Below are 23,365 nucleotides of genomic sequence, written 5' to 3'. Positions count from 1 at the left end.
ACCTGATCTCAAAAAGAGAAAATTAAAAAGAAAGAGAGAGAAAGAGGAAGAAACGAAATGAAGGCACTATCAATTCGTGTTTCATCAGTACTGGGACGTCCCTGTAAAAGGCCTGGATGGTCAACACACCTGTTAGTTTACAATTGCAACAGGTATTATGAAAGGCCGGTGAGGCCTCAGACAAAGGCACTGAACCCCACTAATTACCATAACCTGGATCAGAGAACCTGGAGCCAAGGAGCTCTCGACACTGGCAATGGATGAAGGAAACGGCTTTGAGATCCTGGATGGAGGTGAGACCGACCATCCACCCAAAAGCCTTCTGCTTGTCAGTGGAATTCAAATCTGAAACCCAATCTGTATGGTCATAAATGTCCGAGTCTGGGTGTTTTTGTTTTTAGTTGTTTAAATATTCATTTTCTTTGTTCCTGAATAAAGATTGCTCACCCGAAGCGACACCTGAGCCATGCTTCATCTCTGATTACATCTGGGGAGGGTAACGATAGGGAATGTTCCTTGCGGGCTTGCTGTGCATCAGGCATGTGTTCTTCATCTCATTTAAGCGCTGCTGAGGCTCAGTCCCCTCCAGCTCTGGAAACTCAGTTTCCTCAGATTCCCACCGTCTCCTCATGACCTGGAAAAGAGGCACTGCCACCATGTCCGAGTATTAACTGCATATTCTTTTGTTGTTTCTTTGTTTTGTTTGTTTTTTGAGACAGGGTTTCTCTGCCTAGCCTTGGCTATCTTGGAACTCGTTCTGTAGACCAGGCTGACCTCTAACTCGGAGATCCACCTGCCTCTACCTCCCGAGGGCTGGGATTAAAGTCCATGAGCCACCACCTCTGGACTATGAGCTACTCATCCTAATGTGCTTGCCTATAAACTGGGATTTGATGACGGTTTCCCCGCTGCTGGCAGAGTAGAGGCAGAATAAGGAAGGCACTGTTATTAATTCAAAAAAGGTTGAACGTCAACTCTCTTGTTCCCCTAACGTTCAGAAACTGCTTACTTGAAAGGCACTGAACTGAGCCCCACCAGGTTCACACAGCAGTAGGGGGGCGAGTTCACTCCCATTTGTCCAGGCTTCCGGGTGGACTCCTGAAGGCCTGGCCTCTGAAGATTGCCTGCCCTGCAGGCACAAACCTGGGCTCTCCCACCCCACCCACAAACTTCAAAGGCAGCAGCCAGCCTCTCCCTGGCACATCCTCTTGGGGTCCCTTGCTGACTAGCCTGTAAGAGAAAGGAGTCCTGGCACAGCGAGGACAGGCAGGCAGCCGAGGCCAGGGAGGGCTGTGGGGTGATTTAGAGCCTTTTACAGAAGACTCTAGGCGGAGGGGCTGGCAGGCAGCCCAGTTCTCTTTAAACAGAGAAAGGGAAAAAGAGAAAAACCCTTGTCTGATGGTGACTCGGAAGAGCTACTTTGCCTAACAATTTTCAGCGTCTTTCTCCCAGAGAAAGGCAGCCAGACCGGGACTACCAGACCCAAAGGACACCAGAACACCTGCATCTGATGGCCAACAGTCTAACCCGCTTTCAGGGAGCAGCGAACAAGCGAGCAAGCAGGGCCTGGAATGTTCCGGGGCTGGACGAGCCTTCTCCAATCCCCCAGTAGTTGGTTTGGAGACAATCAGACATCCATATGGAAAAAATAAAATAGATCCCTATCTCACGGTAGGCCTCCAGATAAATTCCAGATGAGCTGAAGACCTATAGGGAGCAAGGTGCCGCTAGTCCGGCACAGCTGGAAGAAAGCATAGGGTAAACATGGGGCTCTGGGGCAAACCAACCACGGGATACATAGAGGGAAGGCAGTGGCTATCTACATGAAGATGACAGTGGCAAGCCGAAGCTGGAGTCCAGGGACAATGCCCACTATGCTCTGGAGCTAGGAGGGGTGAACAAAATTGTTCCTCTCTCTCTCACATACTGTGTGTGTGTGTGTGTGTGTGTGTGTGTGTGTGTGTCTGTCTGTCTGTCTGTCTTTCTCTCTCTCTCTCTCTTAATTTTCAAGACACAGTTTTTCTGTGTAGCGCTGGCTATTCTGGAACTTGTTCTGTAGACCAGGCTAGCCTCAAACTCAGAGATCTACCTGTCCCTGCCTCCTGAATGCTGGGATTAAGGGAGTGTGCTACCATTGCCTTGCTTTTTCTTCTTCTTCTTCTTCTTCTTCTGTGTGTATAGACTTCTGCAATGTGTGTATATGAAGGTCAGAGAACAGCTGTGAAGTGTTTTCTCACCGACCTGTAGGTGGTTCTGGGAATTGAACTCTGGTCAGCAGGCTTATGAGGCCAGTGCTTTTCTCACGGAGCCACCTCGCAAACCCATCAAAATCTCTTCTGGGTGTGAAAACTAAGTCATACCCTGAGACAAGAATAAATGTCTGTGTGCGTGTGTGCGCGTGCGTGCGTGTGTTACAGAATTTTTAAAAGACAATGTTTTGACTTGCAGCCCAGGCTGGCTTGCTCCAGTCTTCCTGCTTTAGCCAGCGAGTGTTGTGATTACAAGTGTGCACCGCCATGCCTGGCTGAAAAATGTGTTAAGATGTTTGAAAGAGACCATCCAGAGAGCAGGCGATTCAGAGAGGAAGAATCCCAAATAGTAACAAGAGTCGAATTGGCAGGTGGTAGTAATCTTGTTACTGCCAGGCTGCCTGCCCTGGCAGTGCACGCTCAAAAAAACTCATTTTCTTCCAAAAGAAAGAAGGTTGGGGGAAGGTAAGCAGGAAAGTTTAGTGGAGTTCATTATAATAACTAGAAACAAAAAATTCCATCCAGGACCCATGAAACTGACACATATTATCATCTCATATTTAGAAAAAAACAAAACAGTGTAAATTGGTACAACAATCTAGAAAAAAAAATGAGAAACGTGTTAACAGTTTCTTCCAAGATTAAAACATTCTATACTAGAGGAAGCTCCTTAAGTAGGAAGGTAAGCAACTAAAGTAACTTCAGGAAGACCCTGAAACTGATCAGAATCACTAGGTGTGTCCGTACTAGAGTAAGTAATAGGGGGCTGGAGAGAGCTTACTGGCTGCTCTTCCAGAGTTCCTGAGTTCAATTCCCAGCAACCACATGGTGGCTCATAACCATCTATAGTGAGATCTGGTGCCCTCTTCTGGCCTGCAGGCACACATGCAGGCAGAACACTGTATAAATAATGAATAAATAAATCTTTTTTTTATTTTTAAGAGTAAGCAATAAGAGCCAGAGTGCTTAGGAATGAAGGATAAACTTGTTTTATTCATCCACTATAGAGAATGAAACAGGGCTGGAAATGCAGTTCAGCAGCATAGAATTTACTAAGCATATGTGAGGCCCTGGATTCCACAACCAGCCTACCAAAAACAAACAGAGGCTTTAAGCTGGTACAGTGGAGCAGCTGGACACAGAGGCCCACACCTGTAATCCCAGCACTTGAGAAGGCAGAGGCAGGCAGATCTCTGTGAGTCTGAGGCCAGCCTGGTCTACAAAACGAGGCCAGGACAGCCAGGGCTACACAGAGAAACCCTGCCTCAAAAGCAAAAATAAAACCAAGAATGACACCATGGGCAAACATACTTGCCATGCAAGCCAGAAACCCGGGTTTGATTCCTGGAACCCACACGATAGGAGAACCAGCTCCTAAAAAGTGTACCCTGACCTCCACAGGCATGCCATGATTCATGCTTGCCTGCCTACCTATACAAACATGATATATACACACACATAATAATAATAAAATAAAAATAGTACAAGCTAGAGAGATGGCTCAGTGGTCAAGAGCACTTGTTGCTCTTGCTGAGGACCAGAGTTCAATTCCCAGAACCCATATGGTGGCTTGCAACCATTTGTAACTCCAGTTTTGGGGATTTGAAGTCCTCCTCTGATCTCTGTGCACACCAGGCATGTACATAGTACACACACACACGCATACACACACATACATATATACATACATATATTTATTTATACATATATGTATATACACATATGTGTGTGTATATATATGCATATATACGTGTATGTGTGTTGGCAAAACACTCAGACACATACATTTTAATTAAATAAATAGTTCGCGGTGCCAGGGATGTGGCCGAGAGGGGGTCTGCTTGCTGAGTACCTGAAGGGCCTTGGGCTCCATCCTCAGCAACCCCCTCCCCACAAATCAAATATTTAAAAATTGTTTAAATAAAAAAAATAGGTCTGGAGAGATGGCTCAGTGGTTAAGAGCACTGGTGGCTCTTCCAGAGGCCCCGGGTTTGAGTCCCAGCACCCACATGGCAGCTCACAACTGTTTGTAACTTCAGTTCCAAAGGAGATCCTCACATGGACATACATGCAGTCAAAACACCAATGCACATAAAATAAAATATTTAAAAAAATAGTATGCATGCTATATATGTGTGTGTATGGGCACGAGAAAAGGAAAGAAAACTAAATTTTTTTTAAAGAAAACATATAAACATGGCTAATTCTCGACAAATCTAATGTAGGGGAAAAAGAAAACCAGCTTACTTTCTCTGCTATTATACTCTAATGCCATTTATTATAAGATTTCAGGATGAAAATAACAAACCATGCTTGTATGTTGAAAATGTTCTGTAACATAAAATGAAAGAGAAGCTGGACACAGTGGTACACACCTTTAATCCCAGTGCTTGGGAAGCAGAGGCGGGCCAATCTCTATAAATTCTAGGCCAAAGAGAGCTACATAATGAGACTCTCTCTCTCAAAAATAAATAATTAAGAGCCAAGTGCCAAGTATGGCACCACTGTAATCTTGGCACTCAGGAAGTGGAAGCAGTAAAATCAGGAGTTTGGGGCAGGAGAAATGGCTCAGCAGTTTAGAGCACTGTCTGTTCTTCTAGAGGACCCAAGCTCAATTCTCAGTGCCCCCATGGCAGCTCACAACTGTCTGTTACTCCAGTTCCCAGGGATCACACATACAGACATACATGCAGGCAAAACATTAATGCGCATAAAATAAACATGCTATTAGAAAATGAAGAGTTTGAGTCTAGCCTGAATTCTATCAGCTCCTGTCTCTATATAACAAAATAAACAAGCATAACAGCAAAAATAATAATAATAATAAAAATAACAGAGAAAACACAGTGAGATGTCACTTTGTGGCCACTAGGAAGCTTTTAGCAAAAGATATAGAAAGTTACATGTGTTGGTATTGGAGTAAAATTGGAGCATTGTTTTGCTAGATGTGTGGAAAATATTATGATGGTTCCTCAAAAAAAAGTAAACCTAAAATTACCCTCCAATCCAGTAATTCTCCTTCTGGATATATATCAAAAGAAAGATAGAAAAAAAAAAAAAAGGAAGGAAGAATGGAAGGAAGGAAGGAAGAAAGTGAGGAAGGGAAAAGGGAAAGCTGGGACTCAAAGAGCTAGCTAGCTGTACACCTATATTCAGAGAAGCATCATTCATAATAGCTGAAGAGTGAACTGGGCCAGGAGGCATGGGCCTCTAATCCTAGCTACTCAGGAAGCTGAGGTCAAAGAGTCACAGTTTCAAAGCTAGCATGAGCAGTTTATTGAGACCCTGTCTCAAAATAAAAAGTAAAAAGGAGCTGAAGAAATACCCATGAGATTAAGCACACTTGGAGAGGGTTGGGGTTCACCATCCCTACACACACACACATACACACACACACACCGGTCAGAAATAAACACTTAAATTTTTATTTTATTTTTAAAGGTATATTTGCTTTTCTTCTGTGCCTTGGTGTTTGGGCTTCAGGGTCTGTGCACCAGCAGGGACCGGAAGAGGGCACCAGGACCTCTGCGAGTGGAGTTGTTAGCCATAGTGTTGTGGAAGACTTTCCTCCAAGATTAAAACATTCTATTCCCCGAGACCGAGACATTCATTCTTCAATGCTGGGAAGCTCCTGAAACAGGAAGGTTCAAGAAACTCAAAAGAAGGAAGTCCCTGAAGCTGACAAGAATCACTATGGCCCTCCTTGCCGGAGTCCCTCTCAGATGAAGTGAAGCTGAGCTTGCAAAGAAGTCTCAGGCCAGACCAGCTTCCTGGAAGAAGTAGAAACCAGTCAAGCTGCCTACAAGAGGTTTAGAACAACTGAGTCACTTAGGAAAGACACCGTCCAACCTGCTGAGCTGCCTGTAGGCTGTGCAGTGTGCTTCGATTACCAGCTCTGCGGGCTGTTTCCACGCTGCAGTGGTCTCTGGTGATGCGCCGTGAGTCATTTCTGCTCCTGTGTGAGTGTGCTCCCACACCCGTGTTTCTGCAAGTGACCCCGGTAAAACTCGTTGGTTCACCAACTTAGAGCTTGGTTGTTATCTGTGCTGTGGCCTGTTGTGGGCTCGCTATCTGGGGTGAGCAGGGACCTGTGTGTTGTGTCTCCCCAGGAAAGTTCTGTCGCACAACACGCAGGTGCCGGGAGTAAAACCCAGTGCTCTTAACTGCTGAGCCAGCTCTGCAGCCCCAGCGTTTTTTGTTTGTTTGCTTGTTTCTTTGTTTTTAAGTAAGAAGAGAGCTGTGATTATAGCTTGAGGGAGGGTGCCAAACTCATGTGAGAATAAAGTCCTAGGTTCCGTTCTAGAAACACAAGAGGAAGAGGGAGGAGGAGGCCGTTAAGAACGGATCAAAAACAGGTAGTACACACACACATATATAATATAGAATATTAGTTAATTTTAATCTAATGATTACTTGGGGTTTTTTGTTCTTGTTGTTTGTTTTTGGAGACAGAGTTTCTCTGTATATTCCTGGCTGTCCTGGAACTCTCTCTGTAGACCAGGCTGGCTTTGAACTCATAAAGATCCACCTGCCTCTCTGCCTTCCCAGTGCTGGGATCAAAGGTGTGCGCCACTACTGCCCGGCTTTTATTTGTTTATTTGTTTGTTTTTTGTTTTTTTTTCAAGACAGGGTTTTGCTATATAGACCTGCCTGTCCTGGAACTCGCTCTATAGACCAGGCTGGCCTCCAACTCAGAGTTCTGCCTGCCCCTAAGACTAAAGGCCTGCGCTACCCTGGCCCGGCTTATCCTTCAACTTTAAAAGACGAAGCTGTCCTGACGTGGGCACAAACTGGAAGTGTCGTAAGGACATTCTGCTGCCTGAAAGACATGGACAGAAATACATGGAAAAATTCCATTTGACTCTGCTTAGGTAAGTAGAGAAGTCAAATTGCTAAGAGAGAAAGGATGGTCATTGTCACGGGCTGGAGAGGGGAGGGGATAGACATGGTGTACGGAGCTTCAGAGTGGGGGTAGAAAAGTTCCGGCTGTGGTGGCACAGACCTGTGATGCACGTACTTGAGAAAGATCAGGGGGATCAACAGTTCAAGGTTCTTATGGGCTATGGAGTGAGGTGGAGGCCAGCCTGGGTCATGTGAGACCCTGTCATGAAAGGTATGTGCCACTACCTGGACTTACTTTCTAGTTACAATCATTCATTCATTCATTCATTCATTCAGTGTTGGTTCCCAGGCTCCAGGAGCACATAGAGAGGTCAAAGGACCGTCCAGGAACAGGTTCTTGATTCTCTCCTTTCTCAGTGAGGATCCCAGAATCAAACACAGATGGTGTCAGACTTGGGAGCAAGGGCGTTTACGAGAGCTGGTATGGTCATTTATCTTCAGCAGACAGGGTCTCGCTATGTAGCCCCAGCTGCCCTGAAATTCACTGAGTAGACAAGCCTGGCCTCCAACTCACAGAGACCCACCTGCCTCTGCCTCCCGAGTGCTGGGATTGAAGACACAAGCCACCACACCTGGCCACAGATGGACATTTTTATATTTCTCATAGTGTAAGAACATGAAAACAGCCAAACACCTTTAATCCCAGCACTCCGGAGGCAGAGGCAGGCGATCTCTGAGTTCGAGGCCAGCCTGCTCTACAGAGTGAGTTCCAGGACAGCCAAGGCTACACAGAGGGGGTAAAAATATGTGAAAGTAAAATAGAAATTGAAGAAAAATAAAAAATAAAAGAAATTTGGCTCTGGCTGGGGATGTAGCTAGGTCGTTTAGCACTTGCCTAGCCTGCTCAGGGACTTGGGTTCGATTCCCCAACACTTGACGAAAAAGTTGGCTTAGCTCTGGCTCCTCAATCTAGCAGATCCCGCAGGTGCAGGAAGGTGACTCCGCGCCTCCACCTGGCCGCTCCTCCCTCCCCTCCCCCACACCCCGGGGGCTCCTCGGCTCTCCAAGGGTCACCCCCGCGCGCGCACGCGCACACAGTGACAGGAGGCGCGGCCTCGCCTCTGCGCCTGTGCTGAGTTCCAGCTGCGACTGCCACGAGAGAAAATGATGCCCAGGATGGGCTCTGCCGCCCGCCGCCTGCGGAGAGGCCCACACTGCACAGGCGCAGACCCAGCGCCCGCGTCAAAACACCCGCAGGCAGCGCGTTCCCCATGTCCTGCGCGCCCGGCTCCCAGGCTTTCCTCCGGGGCCGGCGAGCTCACATCTGACCGGCGATGCCCCGGGAGATCATCACGCTGCAGCTGGGCCAGTGCGGCAACCAGAGTGAGCAAGCGACCGCCGGGCCCCTCCGATCTCTGGTTTTATCCCTCGGTGCCTGGTACCCACCAATCCCTTTTGTCCTTCCCATGAACCACCTTTCTTACCCTATTGCGCATGATGATCCAGGCATGAGCTGCCTCCTCAGCCCTGGTCTGTGACACCTTCCAGGCCCAGGCGTCACCTTCTTGAATGTAATAGCCTCTGAGTCTGGGCTCCGTGGCTTTAAGACTCGAGCAGACTTGGGCCTCCTCCCCTTCCCTCAGTTGGGTTCGAGTTCTGGAAACAGCTGTGTGCCGAGCATGGCATCAGCCCCGAGGGCATCGTGGAGGAGTTTGCCACCGAGGGCACTGACCGCAAGGACGTCTTTTTCTACCAGGTGCCCCCCAGTCACTTGACCGGGCTCCTGGGAGCGACCTGGTGCTGGGGAACTCGTTGGGCAGATGGGAACAGAAGGGCTGGCTTGAGGAGGGAGGGCTTGAGGAGGGAGCAGAGTTGAGAGGATTCAGGACTTGCCCCATCCTCGCTCACTGGGCCCATCCTGGCTTCTCTGTGACAGGCAGACGATGAGCATTACATCCCCCGGGCTGTGCTGCTGGACCTGGAGCCCCGGGTGATCCACTCCATCCTCAACTCCTCCTATGCCAAGCTCTACAACCCAGAGAACATCTACCTGTCTGAGCACGGAGGAGGGGCTGGCAACAACTGGGCCAGGGGATTCTCACAGGTGTCAGTCCCGGAGTCCCTTGGTAATCCTAGCCCGGGACAAGGCAAGGCTCCAGCAAATCTGGGAATTTGTCTAGACTAGACAAATAAGAGACAAAAGGACGTGCTGGGGAAAGGGACTGCTAGGGAGGGGGTTATGCAAATTTTATGTAAATCGTCCACAGAGGAGCATTCCTGGGTTGAGAAAGATTCTGATTGGTAAGCTCGGCTTCAGGATAACAACAGAGAGAGGGGGTGGAGTTCTGGGTGCCGAGAGGTGAACCTTTGGCCTGACTTCCCCTTCCCACGTCTCTACAGGGCGAGAAAATTCATGAGGACATCTTTGACATCATAGACCGAGAAGCAGACGGAAGTGACAGTCTCGAGGTGACGTCGGTCCTCAGTAAAGCACGCTTTAGGGGGAAGATCAGGCATGATCTCAGCATGTGATGTGACGGAAACATTCAATTCAGCATCCACTTGGGGACATGGTCTAGAGAGCACTAAGGCGGTTAGAACACTGGGAAAATCAGGATCTCAGTCTGTCACTTTCTTAGGCCGGGTTACTCAGCTTTCCTTCCGTCTCTGAGCCTTTCCAAAGAGCCTCTTTCTGAGATTCCTGGACACTGCCTCTTTCTCTCTGCCCATTCAGGGATTCGTGCTGTGTCACTCCATTGCTGGGGGGACAGGCTCTGGCCTGGGCTCCTACCTCTTAGAGCGACTGAATGACAGGTAAGCCCGTGTTTCAGGAGAGGTCATTAGCCCTGGTCCCCTGGTGTGCTGGCTACTATTACAATGACACTCTTAGTTATTTTGGGGGAAGGCGTACCAGTCGCTGCAAACACGGGGGGAGGTCAGAGGACAGCGTGTGGGAGTTGGTTCTCTCCATTCACAATGTGGGTCCCAGGAACCAAACTCAGGTCCTTAAGAGTGGTGTCAGGCACCTTCACTCTATCTTCTGAGTCACCTCACCAGCCAATAGGAAGAGAGTTTGGATGAGGATGGCCTGTTGGTATGTCTGGAAGGGACTGTCTTGATTATTAATTGATAGAGGAAGCCCCAGCCCTTTGTAGCACTGTTCCCCAGGCAGCGGTTCCTGAACAGCACTAAAGGGAGAGAATGCTAGCTGCCTCCAGCAAGCAAGGATCCATGCATTTATTTCCTCTGCTCTTGACTATGGACCTCCTGCCTTGACTTCCCTGAAATGATGGGTTATATAAGTCCTTTCCTTCTCAAGTTATTTTTTTGCTGAGGTATTTGTCACCGTAACAGAACTAGAGCAGAATTCCTAGATAATATCTTTCCATGTTGTTACTTTTCTCCCTTGAGCTGGAAAGTTGTTTTGTTTTGTTTTTCTGCCCCCTTGAGTCACAGGGACAGACCCATCCAGGTAACACCTGGAAGCAACAACAAGGCAGGGAGATGGGAAGTTGGCTTGGGACCTACAGAATGTGGCTTATCTTTTGGGTACTGAAGACGGAGGTCTGCTCTTGATCCTTTTGTACTAGAGCTCTGTGGCAAGTGGAGAGGAGATCGTGGTCAGGGAGATCCACCCCTTCAGGGTGCCATTTTCCCCTTTCTCTCTTCTTTGCCCCTAGGTACCCCAAGAAACTGGTGCAGACATACTCCGTGTTTCCCAACCAGGATGAGATGAGCGACGTGGTGGTTCAGCCCTACAACTCCCTCCTCACGCTCAAGAGGCTGACCCAGAATGCGGACTGTGTGGTGAGCAAGGGAAGACCGGGCCAGAATGTAGCTCCCCTTTGAAGGAACGCCCTTGCCCTTTTCTAGGCCTGGCTCACACAAAACACCTAACAAAGACACGACACGTGGGCCAGATTACAAAGATCCCAACTTCCAAGTTGCTTCCGGGACTTTCGGACCTTAAGACTCAACAAAGAGAGTATTCCCCATCCCAAAGTAAGCCCCGCTTTGCCTAATCAGTGTCTCCTTATGCTTGAAGTCCAGGGTCACTTTAGTAGCAAAACCTCTCCCCCACCCCCCACTGTTCAGGCAAGGTGAGATCCCTTTGTGTCTGTTGTTAACTAAACTTGTCTTTGTTTATTTAGAAAAAGGGTCTCAGATGGATGTGGTGGCCTATAATTCTATTTCTCAGAAGGCTGAGGCAGGAGAATAGCTTGTTAGTTCAAGAATTGCCTGGGCTACATAGTTATGTTCCAAGCCAGTCTGAGCTACAGAGTGAGACCTAGCCTCAAGACTAAAAAAAAAAAAAAAAAGAAATGAAATGAAGCAAGATCATGCTAAATTGCTCTAGCTGGCCTCAAGCTAGTGATCCTCAGCTTCCTGGAATTATATGTGTGCTGCTGTGTCTGCTGTACTGATTGGTAAATTCTAAGTCCAAGCTATACCTCCAGCCTTGTTCTAGCATTTGCTTGTTCACTAGACCGTAGGTCCAAAATGGCAAAGCCCATGCTCCTTGTTGTCTCTCCAGAGCCAAGGCACGTGAGGGACCTTTATGTATTTGTCTATTGCTCTGTATCATGATGCACCAGAGACAGTGTATTTCTTTGGAGGTAGCAAACCCACTTCCTGGTTTGAGAGTTTATAGAAACCCAGCTGTATCTTATTTCAGGGTCCCCTTTTGCCTGAAAAGTTGCTTCAGACCCCTTCCGTGCTTCCAGGTGGTGCTGGACAACACAGCCCTGAACCGGATCGCCACAGACCGCCTGCACATCCAGAACCCATCCTTCTCCCAGATCAACCAGCTGGTGAGCCCAGCCCCTGCAGTGGAGGCCCTCTGTCTGCTGGAGGGTCATCTGAGGAGGGAGGCCCCACCCCCTTCGAGCCCCATAATAAAGGCCGTCCTGTCCCCAGGTGTCCACCATCATGTCAGCCAGCACCACCACCCTGCGCTACCCCGGCTACATGAACAATGACCTCATCGGCCTCATCGCCTCGCTCATCCCCACCCCTCGGCTCCACTTCCTTATGACGGGCTATACCCCCCTCACCACGGACCAGTCAGTAAGAACTCCCGCAGTGTCCCAGGACTGTGACCCTCTCCCTGCTGTTCCCGGAGCTGCCCTTTGCAGCCCTTCTCCACCTCACCCTCCCGGATTCTATACTCAGGGGCTGACACTGTGCCACTAGCTTGCTGCCCTGTCTCCTATGGCTCCTTCCAGAATGGTGCCAGTTGCGATCTCCTGCTACAAGAGAGCCATCAGCCTAATCCCATGGCAGAGGCTCAGCACAGACCTGATCTAAAGACATTTCCCAGAGACCCTGCCCCCTCCAAGCTGATGGGGACATAGCTGATTCTTCTCCTCTTCCCATGCACCTCTCTGGGTTGTTCCCTGAGTGCTGACTGCTCCCTGTGAACCCCCCTTCCCTCAGGTGGCCAGTGTGAGGAAGACAACAGTCCTAGATGTGATGAGGCGACTGCTGCAGCCCAAGAACGTGATGGTGTCCACAGGCCGGGATCGTCAGACCAACCACTGCTACATCGCCATCCTCAACATCATCCAGGGAGAGGTGGACCCCACCCAGGTAAAGGGGGTCCCCGTCACCCTACCCTCAGGCCCACAGGGTGGAGGAGAAGCAGTCACCACCTCTCTGCCCACCCCAGGTCCACAAGAGCCTGCAGAGGATCCGGGAAAGGAAGTTGGCCAACTTCATCCCCTGGGGCCCAGCCAGCATCCAGGTGGCCCTGTCCAGGAAGTCTCCCTACCTGCCCTCAGCCCACCGGGTGAGCGGGCTCATGATGGCCAACCACACCAGTATCTCCTCGGTGAGCCGTCTCCTGTTGTCTTTGTGTGTTAGCAGGAATGAACCCCAGGGCCTCGGGAATGGTAGGCAGCGCTCCCACCTGTGAGACACACCCCCAGCTCCCGGCCACTCTGACCCACTGCCTACCATCATCAGTCTCCCCAGTCCATCCCTAGTTCCGCGTCCTCCCCTGGACACCATTCTGAAGCTCCCCTCCTCTCTTCAGCTTTTTGAAAGCTCCTGCCAGCAGTATGACAAGCTGTGGAAGCGGGGGGCCTTCCTTGAGCAGTTCCGCAAGGAGGACATCTTCAAGGACAACTTTGAAGAGATGGACAGGTCCAGGGAGGTGGTGCAGGAGCTGATCGATGAGTACCATGCAGCCACAAGGCCAGACTACATCTCCTGGGGCACTCAGGAGCAATGATTACATCCTCTGCCGAACCCTGGACAAGAAGCACAACCCTCGCCACACCCGGATCCTCTGACAAAACTTCATCTCACCTCTCTAGGTTCCTGTCCAGTGTAGGAACTGCTTCTGTCGATTCCTTTTCATTCCTGGCTCTTTATATGCTTGCTTAGTTCTAGTGAGATAATAAAGCTTGATGACGAATACAGCAGCGGAGCATGATCTGTGACTATGGGAGGCTGGATGAACACACCTTTTTTTGTTTTGTTTTGGGATAGAACTTCCCTGTGTGTAGTTTGGCTGTCCTGGAACTCACTCTGTAGACCAGGCTGGCCTGGAACTCAGAGATCTGCCTGCCTCTGTCGCCCAAGTGCTGGGACTAAATGTGCACCATCACTGCCTAGCTGAGCACACCTTCTATGTCCAGGGACGTGACAGTAGCCTGGCCCTCACCTGCTTCAACTTCTCATTCCACCGAGCCCCCTCGATTCGAACTAGCCTGGTTTATTAGTCAGTCCCTCTCTCAGGCTTACTGAAAGTTCCTGGTCAGTTGTATTCTTGGTGCCTAAGGGGCTGTTCCCAGTTGCGAAATGATGCCTTAACCTCTTACACTCAAGGAAGAGATACAGTGCCTGGTAGCAAAGGGGACCACTGTCCTGAGCAAGTCAGAAGACCTAGGATTCAGGAGTCTGAGGATCACCAGTGTCTCCAGGAACCTAACACCACTTAACCCAACCTGTTAGGAGAATTCAAGAGTAGGCCTGAGGATGTCGGCACGCTGCCCCGGATATCTCTTCCTTTCATTCTGAAAGCATGGGGCAACCAAACATGGACCCAAATAGGGCCCAGGAGCTGAACACCAAGGTAGGGCCTGGGTAGCGCTGGTCTTGATGACTCACTGCCCTTACAGCCACCAGATGACAGGAGGCCACCCATACACCAGTCAATGGGGAGCAGAGGGTGAGTAATCACAGGCTTCCAGTACCGCCTCCTCGCCTGCCCCACCCGCCATCCTATGATGGCAGCCTACTGGCCAGGAGGAGGTTAAATCCAGAAGGTCAAGGAGGGTGGAGCTCCATGGTATCCAGATTCCCCTCAGTGCATGGTAAAAGCCCAGTGTGTGGGCGTCCTGGAAGGGGGGTGCTGTTCCGAGCTTCTGGAGCTCCAATCCGTCCCACCGAGACAACACTCCCACAGGAAGGCTTTGTGTAAATAAGGATTTTTTTTTCTTCTACAAATAAATTAAGAAACAAACTAGAAAACTGTCCACACCCATCGCAGCCCTCGGGGTGTGGGTGGACCCTGTCCCTGCAGGGCCAAAAAGGGTCCATGGTTTCCTCAAATCTCAGAGCACTCCCGGGCTCAGGCTGGAGGCAAAACAAAAGTCACGACCTCTTGGCAGGCTTCAGTCCTGCTGCTGCCCCAAGCAGCCAGACTGTCCCTGGGGCTCTTCCAGAACTTGGTCCTGGCTGGGAGGAGAGGTATCTGGCAGGCCTTGGCTTGGAGGACCAGAGCTGCCGCAGGGCCTCTCCGGGGAGGGGTTGGCCAAGTAGGCATTCACCAGCTCCATGATCTCTTCCACCTAAGAGAGGGCAGAGGGCAGTGTGCGACAGGGGCCATTGGGCTCACTCTCTCTTTTCTTCCTCTTCATAAGCCCTAGGGCTTAAGGTTGCCCCTAGGTAGGTTCCGGCACGCTCCAGTCTGCAAAACCTTCTCTTCCCTTTCCCCTTCCTAACCCTCAACCGGCACCCTAAGTGCTTCTCTCTGCCCTGCTCTTGCGGGTCCTCCTTCCCTCCACCTCTTCCCCCACATCTTCCTAAGGCTAATTTTGTGAGAATTCCCTCCTCTACTTAGCCAGAGCTTCAGTATTCTCAGTCCAATCCTGCCCGCCCCCTCTCTGTAGTATTTCTCTTAGGTTTTCGACGACTCGTCTATCATTCGCCTCACCCAAATCAGAGGTAAGCTCCTTCAGCGTGCTGTGGACCGCAGCTGGAGCCCTAGGATCTACAGCTGTCTCTATTTTCCCTCTCCCACAACCCCCATCGTCCTCACCTGGGGACTCTGCAGGAGGAGCTGGCTGTCACCCACCCTCAGCGCTAAAGTGTGGGGGCCTATCAGCTGGCAGGCGGCCACGTGACCGTAGCTGACACTGTGGATGGGTTCCGTCTCACCAGGCCTGGAGAGCGACATGGCCTTTGCTCCCAGACCCAGGCACAGCTTCTGTGGAGCGCCTCCACCAGGCTCCTGCAGGGAGATGGGCGGGGTCAGGGTCGGAGGCGGGGCTGCCGCATCTTTATTTCCAGGAGAGGGAGATGGCTGCGGTCCGGAAGCCTCCTCGCCCCTTGACTCACGGCGCAGGTGCGGAGCGGCCGCGTGCACCCAGAGGTGCAAGCCCAAAGATCGGAGGGTCCGGGGCTTTGAGGTGGGCAGCTAGCTGTTCTAGATGTTGGGATTGAAATGACCCGCAGTGGGTGTACAGGGGCTGGCCTGCAGCTCTGGGATAAAGGCGTTGGGGCTTGGACCACCAGAGTCCCCTTCTCCCTTCTCCCCCTCACCGTGCTCAGCTCCAGAACGTCATACCGAGCAGCGCCGAACCCCGGACACTGCGCCGCCAGAGCCAGGTAGGCAGCCATGGCCTCGGCCTGGCCCATGCCCCGCAGCCTCTTCCAGCCGCCCAGCACTGCGGCCGTCGTGCCGGTGCCGCCGCCTCCTCCTCCCACCTGGGCTGGGCTTCCCGCCGTCGTGGTCGTCGTCGAGCGGCCGGTCCCGCCGCCGCCGCCGCCACCGCGCCGGGCCCGCTCCGCCCGCCTCTTGGCCAGGCTCGAGCTCCAGAGCGCCCCGGCCAGCAGGGCGGCGGAGGGCCGTGGCCTAGGGATGGGGCGAGGCGGCGGTTGTTCGCGAGGCGGGGCGGGGGGCGGCAGCAGGCGATCCAGACGCGGCAGGGCCCCCCGCGGGGAGAAGTCACGGTGCAAACTCTGCAGGCGCAGCGCCGCCAGGGCGCGCAACGTGTCGTCGGGTGGGGGCGGCCGGCCGCGCAGCAGCAGCGCGTGAGCCTGCGAGGGAGGGGCGCGATGTCGGTGGAGGAGCGGCAAAGATCCCTCCAGGGGAGGGGGGACGGGAGGTCTGGGTTCAGGGGGAAAGCCTCCCGCGGAGTTGCCCCTATTATGAAGATGGTCCGGATAAAGAGCCATTTAGGCCAACCGGGTGAGGTGGCGCGTGCCTGTGATCCCAGCACTCTGGGAGGCAGAGGTCTGTGAGTTCGAGGCCAGCCTGGTCAACAAAGCGAGTCCAGGACAGCCAAGACTACACAGAGAAGCCATGTCTTGAAAACCGTCCCCCCCCCAAAAAAAAAGTTTAAAAATTAAAAAAAAAAAAAAGAGTTGTTGCGGCTTTGGTAAGTTTGGAGGCGTGAAAACCAAAGATTCCACCTGCTCGAAGAGGAAAGGCAGCTCGTGTCCATCGGGGGATAGGCCTTCTGGGTGCAGAGGTCCGTGAAGACGAAGACACAGTCTCCACCCGGAGTCCGGAGAATCCTCCAGTCCAGCTTCCTCTGAACTCAAACTGCAGAAAGGAAAAAGAGGCCTTGAGGCTGGGAAGCAGGGCCCCCTCCTGAGGCGGGGCCCTGGTGAGCACCCCGCTGCTGGGACCTGTCTGCAGACCAGCTAGCTGCCGGCACCCCTCGATGAGCGTGTGTGGTGAGAGACAGGAGCTGAGGGCGTAGGGCTGGGGCTGGACATTTACTTCTCAAACCTGGTGAGTACGTCGGCCACAAGGGTTCCCCCGGCCAGGGCACGCTCCTGGGCCCCTCGCTGCTCGTACAAGGCGAAGGAGTTCCGGCTGCCGGCCAAACCCAGCCTCCCCACTAATTCTCGAGCCACCTGGAAAGAAGGGGAGGAGAGGGAAAGTCAGATCACTTGGGAGTTGCCAAAGCCAGACGCGAGAAGCCAGCGCGGATGCCTAACCCACTCGAGACCCTGGCTTCAGCCACCAGTACCGCAGATAAGCAGATAAATACCATTTAGCTGGAGGGGGGGTTTCTCTGGCCTCACCTCTCCCGCTGTGGTGTGGGAGTCGATGGCCACGGGACAGGCCCCAGCACCGGGACAGTGCACAGAGCACGACAGCTCCTGCCGCTTGCTCAGCGCTGAGATCTCCGCTAGCGAAGGCACCAGCTCTCGGCCCCGAGTCCGGCCCAGAGCTTTCCGGATGAAGCGTGCGTATTCTGCCAGTTCTGAGTCCGGGAGGGCCTGCTCTGTCCTGAAAGAAATCCAAGGAGCAGCGTTCCAAGGACGGCTTCTTTTCCCTTCCTTTATTGTAATTTATTTCACAAGGGGAAGGATGCAAATAGCTCAGCGGGGACGATTCCCCAACATGAAAAAAAAATTTTTTTCATTATATCCGGTCAGTTTCCTTCCTTATAACTCACGTACAACCTAAATGCGTCCTGGGTATTTTACATGTAACCGAATTATTTTCGAAGTCTTTGGCCTGTTCTCCTACTATCACCCCACCCACTTCCTCCAGCTCCCTTCATCTTCCGGTGACCAAAACCTGAAATCCAACTACGTTACTATGCTTTCTTAAATCCCGCTTTTTCTTTTTTTTTTTTTTTTAATATTTTTGTCTGTTTAAAGCGAGGGCCTAGTTTTTGGTCACAAATGGGACGTGAGCTCGTAATTCCCTCGAAGGTACCGAGTATTTTATTAGCACCAGGCCAGCTCTTGGATCTAGGCTCGCCGTTTCTCTTAACTGCTGCACCAGTCTGCCCCTCTCTCCTAGCCCTTTAGCCCTCTGGCTGGGGCATGCCCTCTCACCTCTCCAAATGCCCCAGGAGATGCCCTCGGACGGCTCCCCCAGGCCGGAAGGTGCAGCTCATGCAAGTTAGGAGCTGCCAGTACCGCAGGGTTGCAGGATCCTGAGTATCAGGGAGCCCAGGGGGACCAGCAGGACCCGAGGTCTGCTTAGCCAGCTGCAGGAAAAGCTCGTCCTGGAGTGCGGGCAGGTCCCGGCAGGTCTGGAGCACACCCTGCATCAGGGGCCCGGGGCGCCGCGCCCCCTCCAGCGCCTGCAGTGCCAGGAACAGCCGCACCGCCTCCTCTCGCAAGGGTGCATAGCCTGGACCTGCGGGAGGGTGGGGGCGGAGGGATGGTTTGGAGAGGGGACACAAAGGCGCGCCCTGGGAGGAAGGCACGGAACCAGAGGGGGGTCGGAGGGAGTATAGGGGCACAGGGATGGCATGGAGAGGAGGGCACGAGTGACAAGAAGAGTGAAGGCAAAGCAATGGTCCACAGAGCCAAACTCTCAACCTCTGCCTCCCATGAACCCCTCTCTCTAGCCTGACTGGCCTTTCCTAGTAAGGAAGAGAGGAAGACTAAGGGTCACAGATTCAACCCCTCCCCACATTCTTTAACTGGGCACCCAGAGCCACCCCTGTGGGGGGGGGGGTGGAAGCTGCTCTGGGTACAAACTCAGGGATCATTTACTGGCATCCCATAAGCCTCTAGCATCAGGACCTGGGCCAGTCAGTACTCCCTTTGTGGGGAGAGTTATTTCTGGATGAAGCCAGCACAGTTTCCCCAAGTGATGGTTCTCCCACTACCCGTAAAGGCAATATGTCCTAGTGTTAAAGATTGTAGTGAAAAGAGAGGAAAGCGCAAATGCTCCCGAAGGAAGTAGACAAGAACTAGACCTTTAGGGGTGGGTACCGGGGGCAGAGAGTTTTCAATCCTGTTCTCGTTTTTGCTGTCCTCCAACCCGGATTCCTTCCACGTTTGAGAAGTCAGGAGACGGCTAGAAGCCTGAAGACCCTTAAGTTCCTGCCAGCTATCCCGCTGGGGTTCTTACTGCAAGGCTACCCTATCCCATCAAGGGGACCTGACCTAGGGTCCAATTCACTCACCTGGAGCGTTGACGTCATAGGGCAGGGGCAGGAGTGGGGCATATAGGGCATTACTGGTGTGCCTCAAAATAGGGTTCCTCCGGTAGATGAGGGCCACGGCCTCTGGGTCCCCACAACTCTCCTAGGTAGGTCAGGAAGAGGGTCACTTGACGGGGGAAGGGTGCTCTTTAGGAGCCCAGAAAGCTTTTAGGCCCGCCACCCTCCCGGTTCTTGCTGGAGAACTCTCTCACCTGTATGTCCCTGAGCAGCAGCTGGGTAGGGGTCTCCAGCGGGGCCTTGGAGGCAATCACTTCACGCAAGGCTACCCCCCACCGCTCCGCCTCTGCCTGGCGCGGGGAGCAGAGGCGGATGCTGTGCTTCCGCCCAGACACAGTGACTGACCACAGACCTGGTGGGAACGGAGGGCCATCAGGAATGGTTGGGGCCCCTGCCCGGACGCTAGGGAGAGTCTCAAGATGTCTCACCGGTCTCTTTGGGCCTACGCTCTGGCCCGGTCACTGAGCATAGGCTGGTGAGGACCAGGCTTCCAAGGCGTCTTGCCCCCTTCCCGCTGCTGCTGAACTGGTCCAGGGAATCTCTGGTGAGCACAAACCAGGCTCGGCGGGGGAGCAGCCATGGCCGAGCCCCTCCTCCACGGGGCTCCCGGTACAGCCAACCTGGGAGGAGACCAGGAAGAAGGGATTAACATTATTCCTAGGAGGGCTGTGTTGGGGGCGGTGGGGGGGGAGGCTTCAGATTGAGCCAGGGGCTTCCCACCTTTCACAATTACATCTGGGTCTTCCTCTGGAAGTCCCTTGTCTGGGATGAGGCTCCGCGTCTCTTCCCAGCTCTGCAGCCTGGTCCAGAGACAAAAGGTTGGGTGAGGCTGAGGGGCCTCCACTTCACCTCCAGGGGGTGCTCCTTATTAGGGGTTCCCCAGACTGCGAGGGGTGCACGCTGCCAAGCCAGGCACCCATCCTCCAGGCTGTGGGAACCGCGGGGCCGTTCTGACCTCGTACCAGAAATAACCAGGACCCCCCCTTCCTCCGCGCGCCCCCGGCTGGACCGCCCCCCGGGACCCCAGCCAAACCACAGCGTCCGGCGGCCCAAGGCCTCTCCCTTATTGCACAACCCGGGAAAGGAAGATGGCGAGGAAGGGGGTCCTTAAAACCGGCTGCGGTCTCCGAACCAAGGCACTCAGGGTAGAAGCTCACCTGTCTGAGACCGGCCCACTCCTTGTTGGCTGAGTCAGCGTAACGTCCAGGGAACCCTAAGGAGAGAGGCAGGAAGACACTCAGAGGCCGTTCCCCCCAATACCGGTGGTTTCGCGTGAGCCCAGGACAGCTCTCATTAAGGGATTGAGGAAGGAGTGCCTGAGGTCCCACGTCGTGACTGGGCGGGAAGAGCCAGAGCCACTCTGGGATGGTCCCTTCTACATACAGGTCTCCGTGGGCCGCTAGAGAATGCCCGAGAAAAAAGAGCTCTGGCCTTCTCTTCATAGCCCTTTGACAATGCAATCATGAGAGCTGGAGGTTGGGGCCGCAGGGCTGGGGGTCAGGAGGACCGGGTTCTATTACCAACTGGGCCACTAGACAACTGCTATACCTTGCCTGAGTCCCCTCCCACTTCTGGGGCTTATTTTCTCCATCTTTAGAACTGGAGACGTGCGGGACGAGGTCCCTTCTACCTGTTTCCTTCACCCTCCTTGTTTTCCTCAGGACTTCCAGGGGAGAAGATGGGGCTCCCAGGGAAAGTGCAGGACCCAAGACTGGGCTAGGGGTGGACACAGAGTTGAAAGAGGGATCCTTTTGTATAAGACTTGTTCCAAGAGCCTTTTGGGCTATTTTGCAGACATCCCTGAGGAAGATGACACCACGCTACCCTTTTCCTGGGGCTTAGACTTAGAAGGGAAGGAGGCTGCTAAGCAACATACGCCTCCTCAGGCCAGGGGTAGTTTGGAATTTTGCCCTTCTCACACACGATCCATTTCCAACCCCTGCCCAAGAACTTCGGTTTTTGTGACTTTGGGGTTTGAGGGAGGCCTCAAAACCAACCCAGAGCCAAGTTAGCTAGACAGGAACTATGCCACGGTCCCATTGCGCCCAGACGGCTAAAGCTAGGGCGAATGGAGGGGGAGGGCCAGGGACACCTGTCCCCAAGCTCCAAGGAGGGGGTGGAGGTGGGGCATGAGGGAGGCCATGGCCTGTTTGACAGAGAGCCTGCCCATGCTGGAAGTTCGGGTACTCCTAGGTCCCACTCCCTCCCTGGGGACTCACTCACTTCTTCTCTGGAGGTCCTGAGCAGGACAATCCACCACACCCTCAGAGGGCAGGTACTGATCTCACCCCCCCCCCAGACCAAACTCCCCTAATCGCAGTCCCCTGCTTCCCTGCTCCTCCCCTCTATATTTAACTGCCCTCTGCCTCGCCAGGTGCTGGCGCCGGAGCTGGCTGCGGTGCAGCCTGCCCCACCCAGGAATGGAGCCACCGGGCTTGCTGGGGGACCCCTGAGCAGGGGGTGGGGGGGATGGGAGCCTGACCCAGGCCACAGCACACAGAAGCCTGGTTGCTTCAGGTGGGTAAGGGCGCGAGGGAGGGCTTCTGGAAGGATGGACGTCTCACAGACCAATTGTGTTTCAGTGTCTCCCTGGGGGAGATCTGATTTAAAAAACAAAACAAAAATCCAGCAGTCAAGTGACCCTCGTCATTCCCTCGGGGTTCCCCGGGAGCCTCACCAGAGAAGGCAGAGAGTTCTGTCTTAAACGGCAGGATAATGAGAAGTCCTCAAAGGGCCACCGTCCCCAGCTTTTCCTTGGCGGGGTCCCCGACGCAGACCCCAATTCTAGGATGCCTTTCCCCCCTCGCCCGCGTTCCTGCGGTGAGGGCTCCCGCATCTGGCCCCAGCGCTCGTCAACTGTGAGCAGAGCGAACCCAGGCGTTCGAGCCGCCCAGCCGGCCTCGCCACATTCCTTGGCTCTGGCGGAGGCGGAAGGAGACGCGATGGGACGCGGGCCCGGCAGGGAAGGGAGAGGCAGGGCCAGGTCGGGCCACGCGTGACGCCTCCTCTGCCTCAGGGCCCCCAGCAGGTGGACAGCGCCCTGTGCGCGGTGCGAGGCCCACAGGCACATCCCAAGTAGGGCCGCTTGCCCCTGGAACTCCGGGGCTCTGGCCTCCAGACAAGAATCTCCCCTACATTTCCAGTTGGGCCCAGAGGACGGCGTTTGGCCCAAGTATGGAACAGGATCAGGCGTGACCGGCTGTGGTGAGGACTGAACACCGTTCTAAATCCCTCCAGACTTACCCTCCCGCCGCCCGCCGGACTCGGGGTCCGCAGCTCAAAGGTCTCGTCGTCCTCGTCTTCGTCCCCGTCCCCGCTAAGCTCGCCGTCGCCGTAGTCCCGGTGCAGGAGAGTGAAGCCTCGACGGCAGCAGAGGAGCCACCACAATCCCCCGGGGAGAGGCATCCGGGCGAGCAGCAGGGGAATGGGGGGCGCGGGCAGCGTTGCCCGAGCAGCAGGGGATCGGTGAGACGGGAGGGTGCTCGGACCAAACGCGCCGGGGACGAGGTGCGAGGAGGAGGGCAGAGAAGGGGGCCGCGAGACGGCAGTGTCCAGGGCCGAGGTGCAAGAGGACGATCGCCAGAGTCTGCTGGGGGGCCCCCGATGTCTGGGCCCGGGCAGGGGGAGGGGGGAAGCGTCCAGGGCCGGGGGAAGGGAGCCAGGGAGCAATGTCCGGAGCTGGGAAGCAGTGTCCGCTGCAGTGTCCAGCCCTGTGAGGAACAGTGTCCGGTGCAGTGTCCGTGGCGGGCTCTTGTCCAAGCTCCAGGGAGGGTGGTGTCCGGTAGGGCGTCCGGTGGCCCGGGCCCGGGCGGCGCGCGCTGCGCTCCCTGCAGCCCCGGGACTGGCGCGCTCGGGGCACGAGCAGAGCTCCGGACCCCGCCTCCCTCTCCCCCCCTCCTTCCCTCCGCCTTCCCTGTTTCTCTCCTCCCTTCTTTTTACGGGGTAGGGCCTACGGGTCCGTCACTGCAGCCTCTGCCCAATCCCTGTGTCTGGCGCCGGCCGGGGCCACCAATCCCGCGCTTGAAACCGAGGCGGGTTGCATCATGTGCCTCTGGCTGAGTGACAGTGGGGAGGGGCGGGGGAGGGAAGACTGGGGAGGGGGTGGGCGGTGCGACGTTGGCCACG

General features: G+C 53.8%; 2 protein-coding genes across 11 annotated transcripts; one reads left to right on the top strand and one right to left on the bottom strand.

Annotated features, from left to right (window-relative positions):
* The first annotated feature begins 8,212 nt into the window (after positions 1 to 8,212).
* On the top strand, positions 8,213 to 13,516 carry Tubg2 (tubulin gamma 2). 4 transcript variants are annotated; one of them, XM_060386678.1, is made up of 11 exons: positions 8,213 to 8,474; positions 8,735 to 8,847; positions 9,028 to 9,195; positions 9,492 to 9,560; positions 9,826 to 9,905; positions 10,772 to 10,898; positions 11,816 to 11,902; positions 12,009 to 12,158; positions 12,528 to 12,680; positions 12,760 to 12,921; positions 13,126 to 13,516. In XM_060386678.1, the coding sequence occupies exons 1-11, from the start codon at positions 8,426 to 8,428 to the stop codon at positions 13,321 to 13,323; spliced, it is 1,356 nt and encodes a 451-aa protein (XP_060242661.1). In that variant the 5' UTR covers positions 8,213 to 8,425; the 3' UTR covers positions 13,324 to 13,516. The 4 variants fall into 4 exon arrangements, with proteins under 4 accessions (XP_060242661.1, XP_060242659.1, XP_060242660.1 ...); XM_060386676.1 differs by having other exon boundaries at positions 8,235 to 8,529; XM_060386677.1 differs by lacking the exon at positions 8,735 to 8,847 and having other exon boundaries at positions 8,236 to 8,474.
* A 992-nt stretch (positions 13,517 to 14,508) lies between these two features.
* Plekhh3 (pleckstrin homology, MyTH4 and FERM domain containing H3) lies at positions 14,509 to 23,248 on the bottom strand. Of its 7 annotated transcripts, none has more exons than XM_021641197.2 (13): positions 22,484 to 23,243; positions 20,398 to 20,453; positions 19,961 to 20,040; positions 19,669 to 19,860; positions 19,435 to 19,592; positions 19,205 to 19,325; positions 18,120 to 18,426; positions 17,355 to 17,562; positions 17,047 to 17,183; positions 16,734 to 16,866; positions 15,861 to 16,358; positions 15,358 to 15,549; positions 14,509 to 14,887 (listed from the first exon to the last, which is right to left on the bottom strand). In XM_021641197.2, exons 1-13 carry the CDS (start codon positions 22,643 to 22,645, stop codon positions 14,711 to 14,713), a joined length of 2,421 nt encoding a protein of 806 aa, XP_021496872.1. In that variant the 5' UTR covers positions 22,646 to 23,243; the 3' UTR covers positions 14,509 to 14,710. The 7 variants fall into 7 exon arrangements, 4 of the variants coding, with proteins under 4 accessions (XP_021496872.1, XP_021496873.1, XP_021496870.1 ...); XM_021641198.2 differs by having other exon boundaries at positions 17,056 to 17,183; positions 22,484 to 23,242; XM_021641195.2 differs by having other exon boundaries at positions 21,918 to 22,622.
* Positions 23,249 to 23,365: the final 117 nt, after the last annotated feature.

This window comes from Meriones unguiculatus, chromosome 7, assembly GCF_030254825.1.
Source record: "Meriones unguiculatus strain TT.TT164.6M chromosome 7, Bangor_MerUng_6.1, whole genome shotgun sequence".
In the NCBI taxonomy this organism is placed as follows: domain Eukaryota; kingdom Metazoa; phylum Chordata; class Mammalia; order Rodentia; family Muridae; genus Meriones; species Meriones unguiculatus.
Note: the sequence above shows the minus strand (reverse complement) of the source record. Positions and strands in the feature narration are given on the sequence as shown.

Excerpts from the sequence above, each read along its gene's own strand:
- Tubg2 (XM_060386676.1), top strand. The coding sequence starts at position 8,256 with ATGATGCCCAGGATGGGCTCTGCCGCCCGCCGCCTGCGGAGAGGCCCA. Across the intron at positions 8,530-8,734 it reads GTTTTATCCCTCGGTGCCTG|TTGGGTTCGAGTTCTGGAAA; the intron begins GTACCCACCAAT and ends CCCTTCCCTCAG. Across the intron at positions 12,922-13,125 it reads ACCACACCAGTATCTCCTCG|CTTTTTGAAAGCTCCTGCCA; the intron begins GTGAGCCGTCTC and ends TCCTCTCTTCAG.
- Plekhh3 (XM_021641195.2), bottom strand. The coding sequence starts at position 22,310 with ATGTGCCTGTGGGCCTCGCACCGCGCACAGGGCGCTGTCCACCTGCTG. Across the intron at positions 19,593-19,668 it reads GCGTAGGCCCAAAGAGACCG|GTCTGTGGTCAGTCACTGTG; the intron begins GTGAGACATCTT and ends CGTTCCCACCAG. Across the intron at positions 14,888-15,357 it reads TCCTCCTGCAGAGTCCCCAG|GTGGAAGAGATCATGGAGCT; the intron begins GTGAGGACGATG and ends GCCCTCTCTTAG.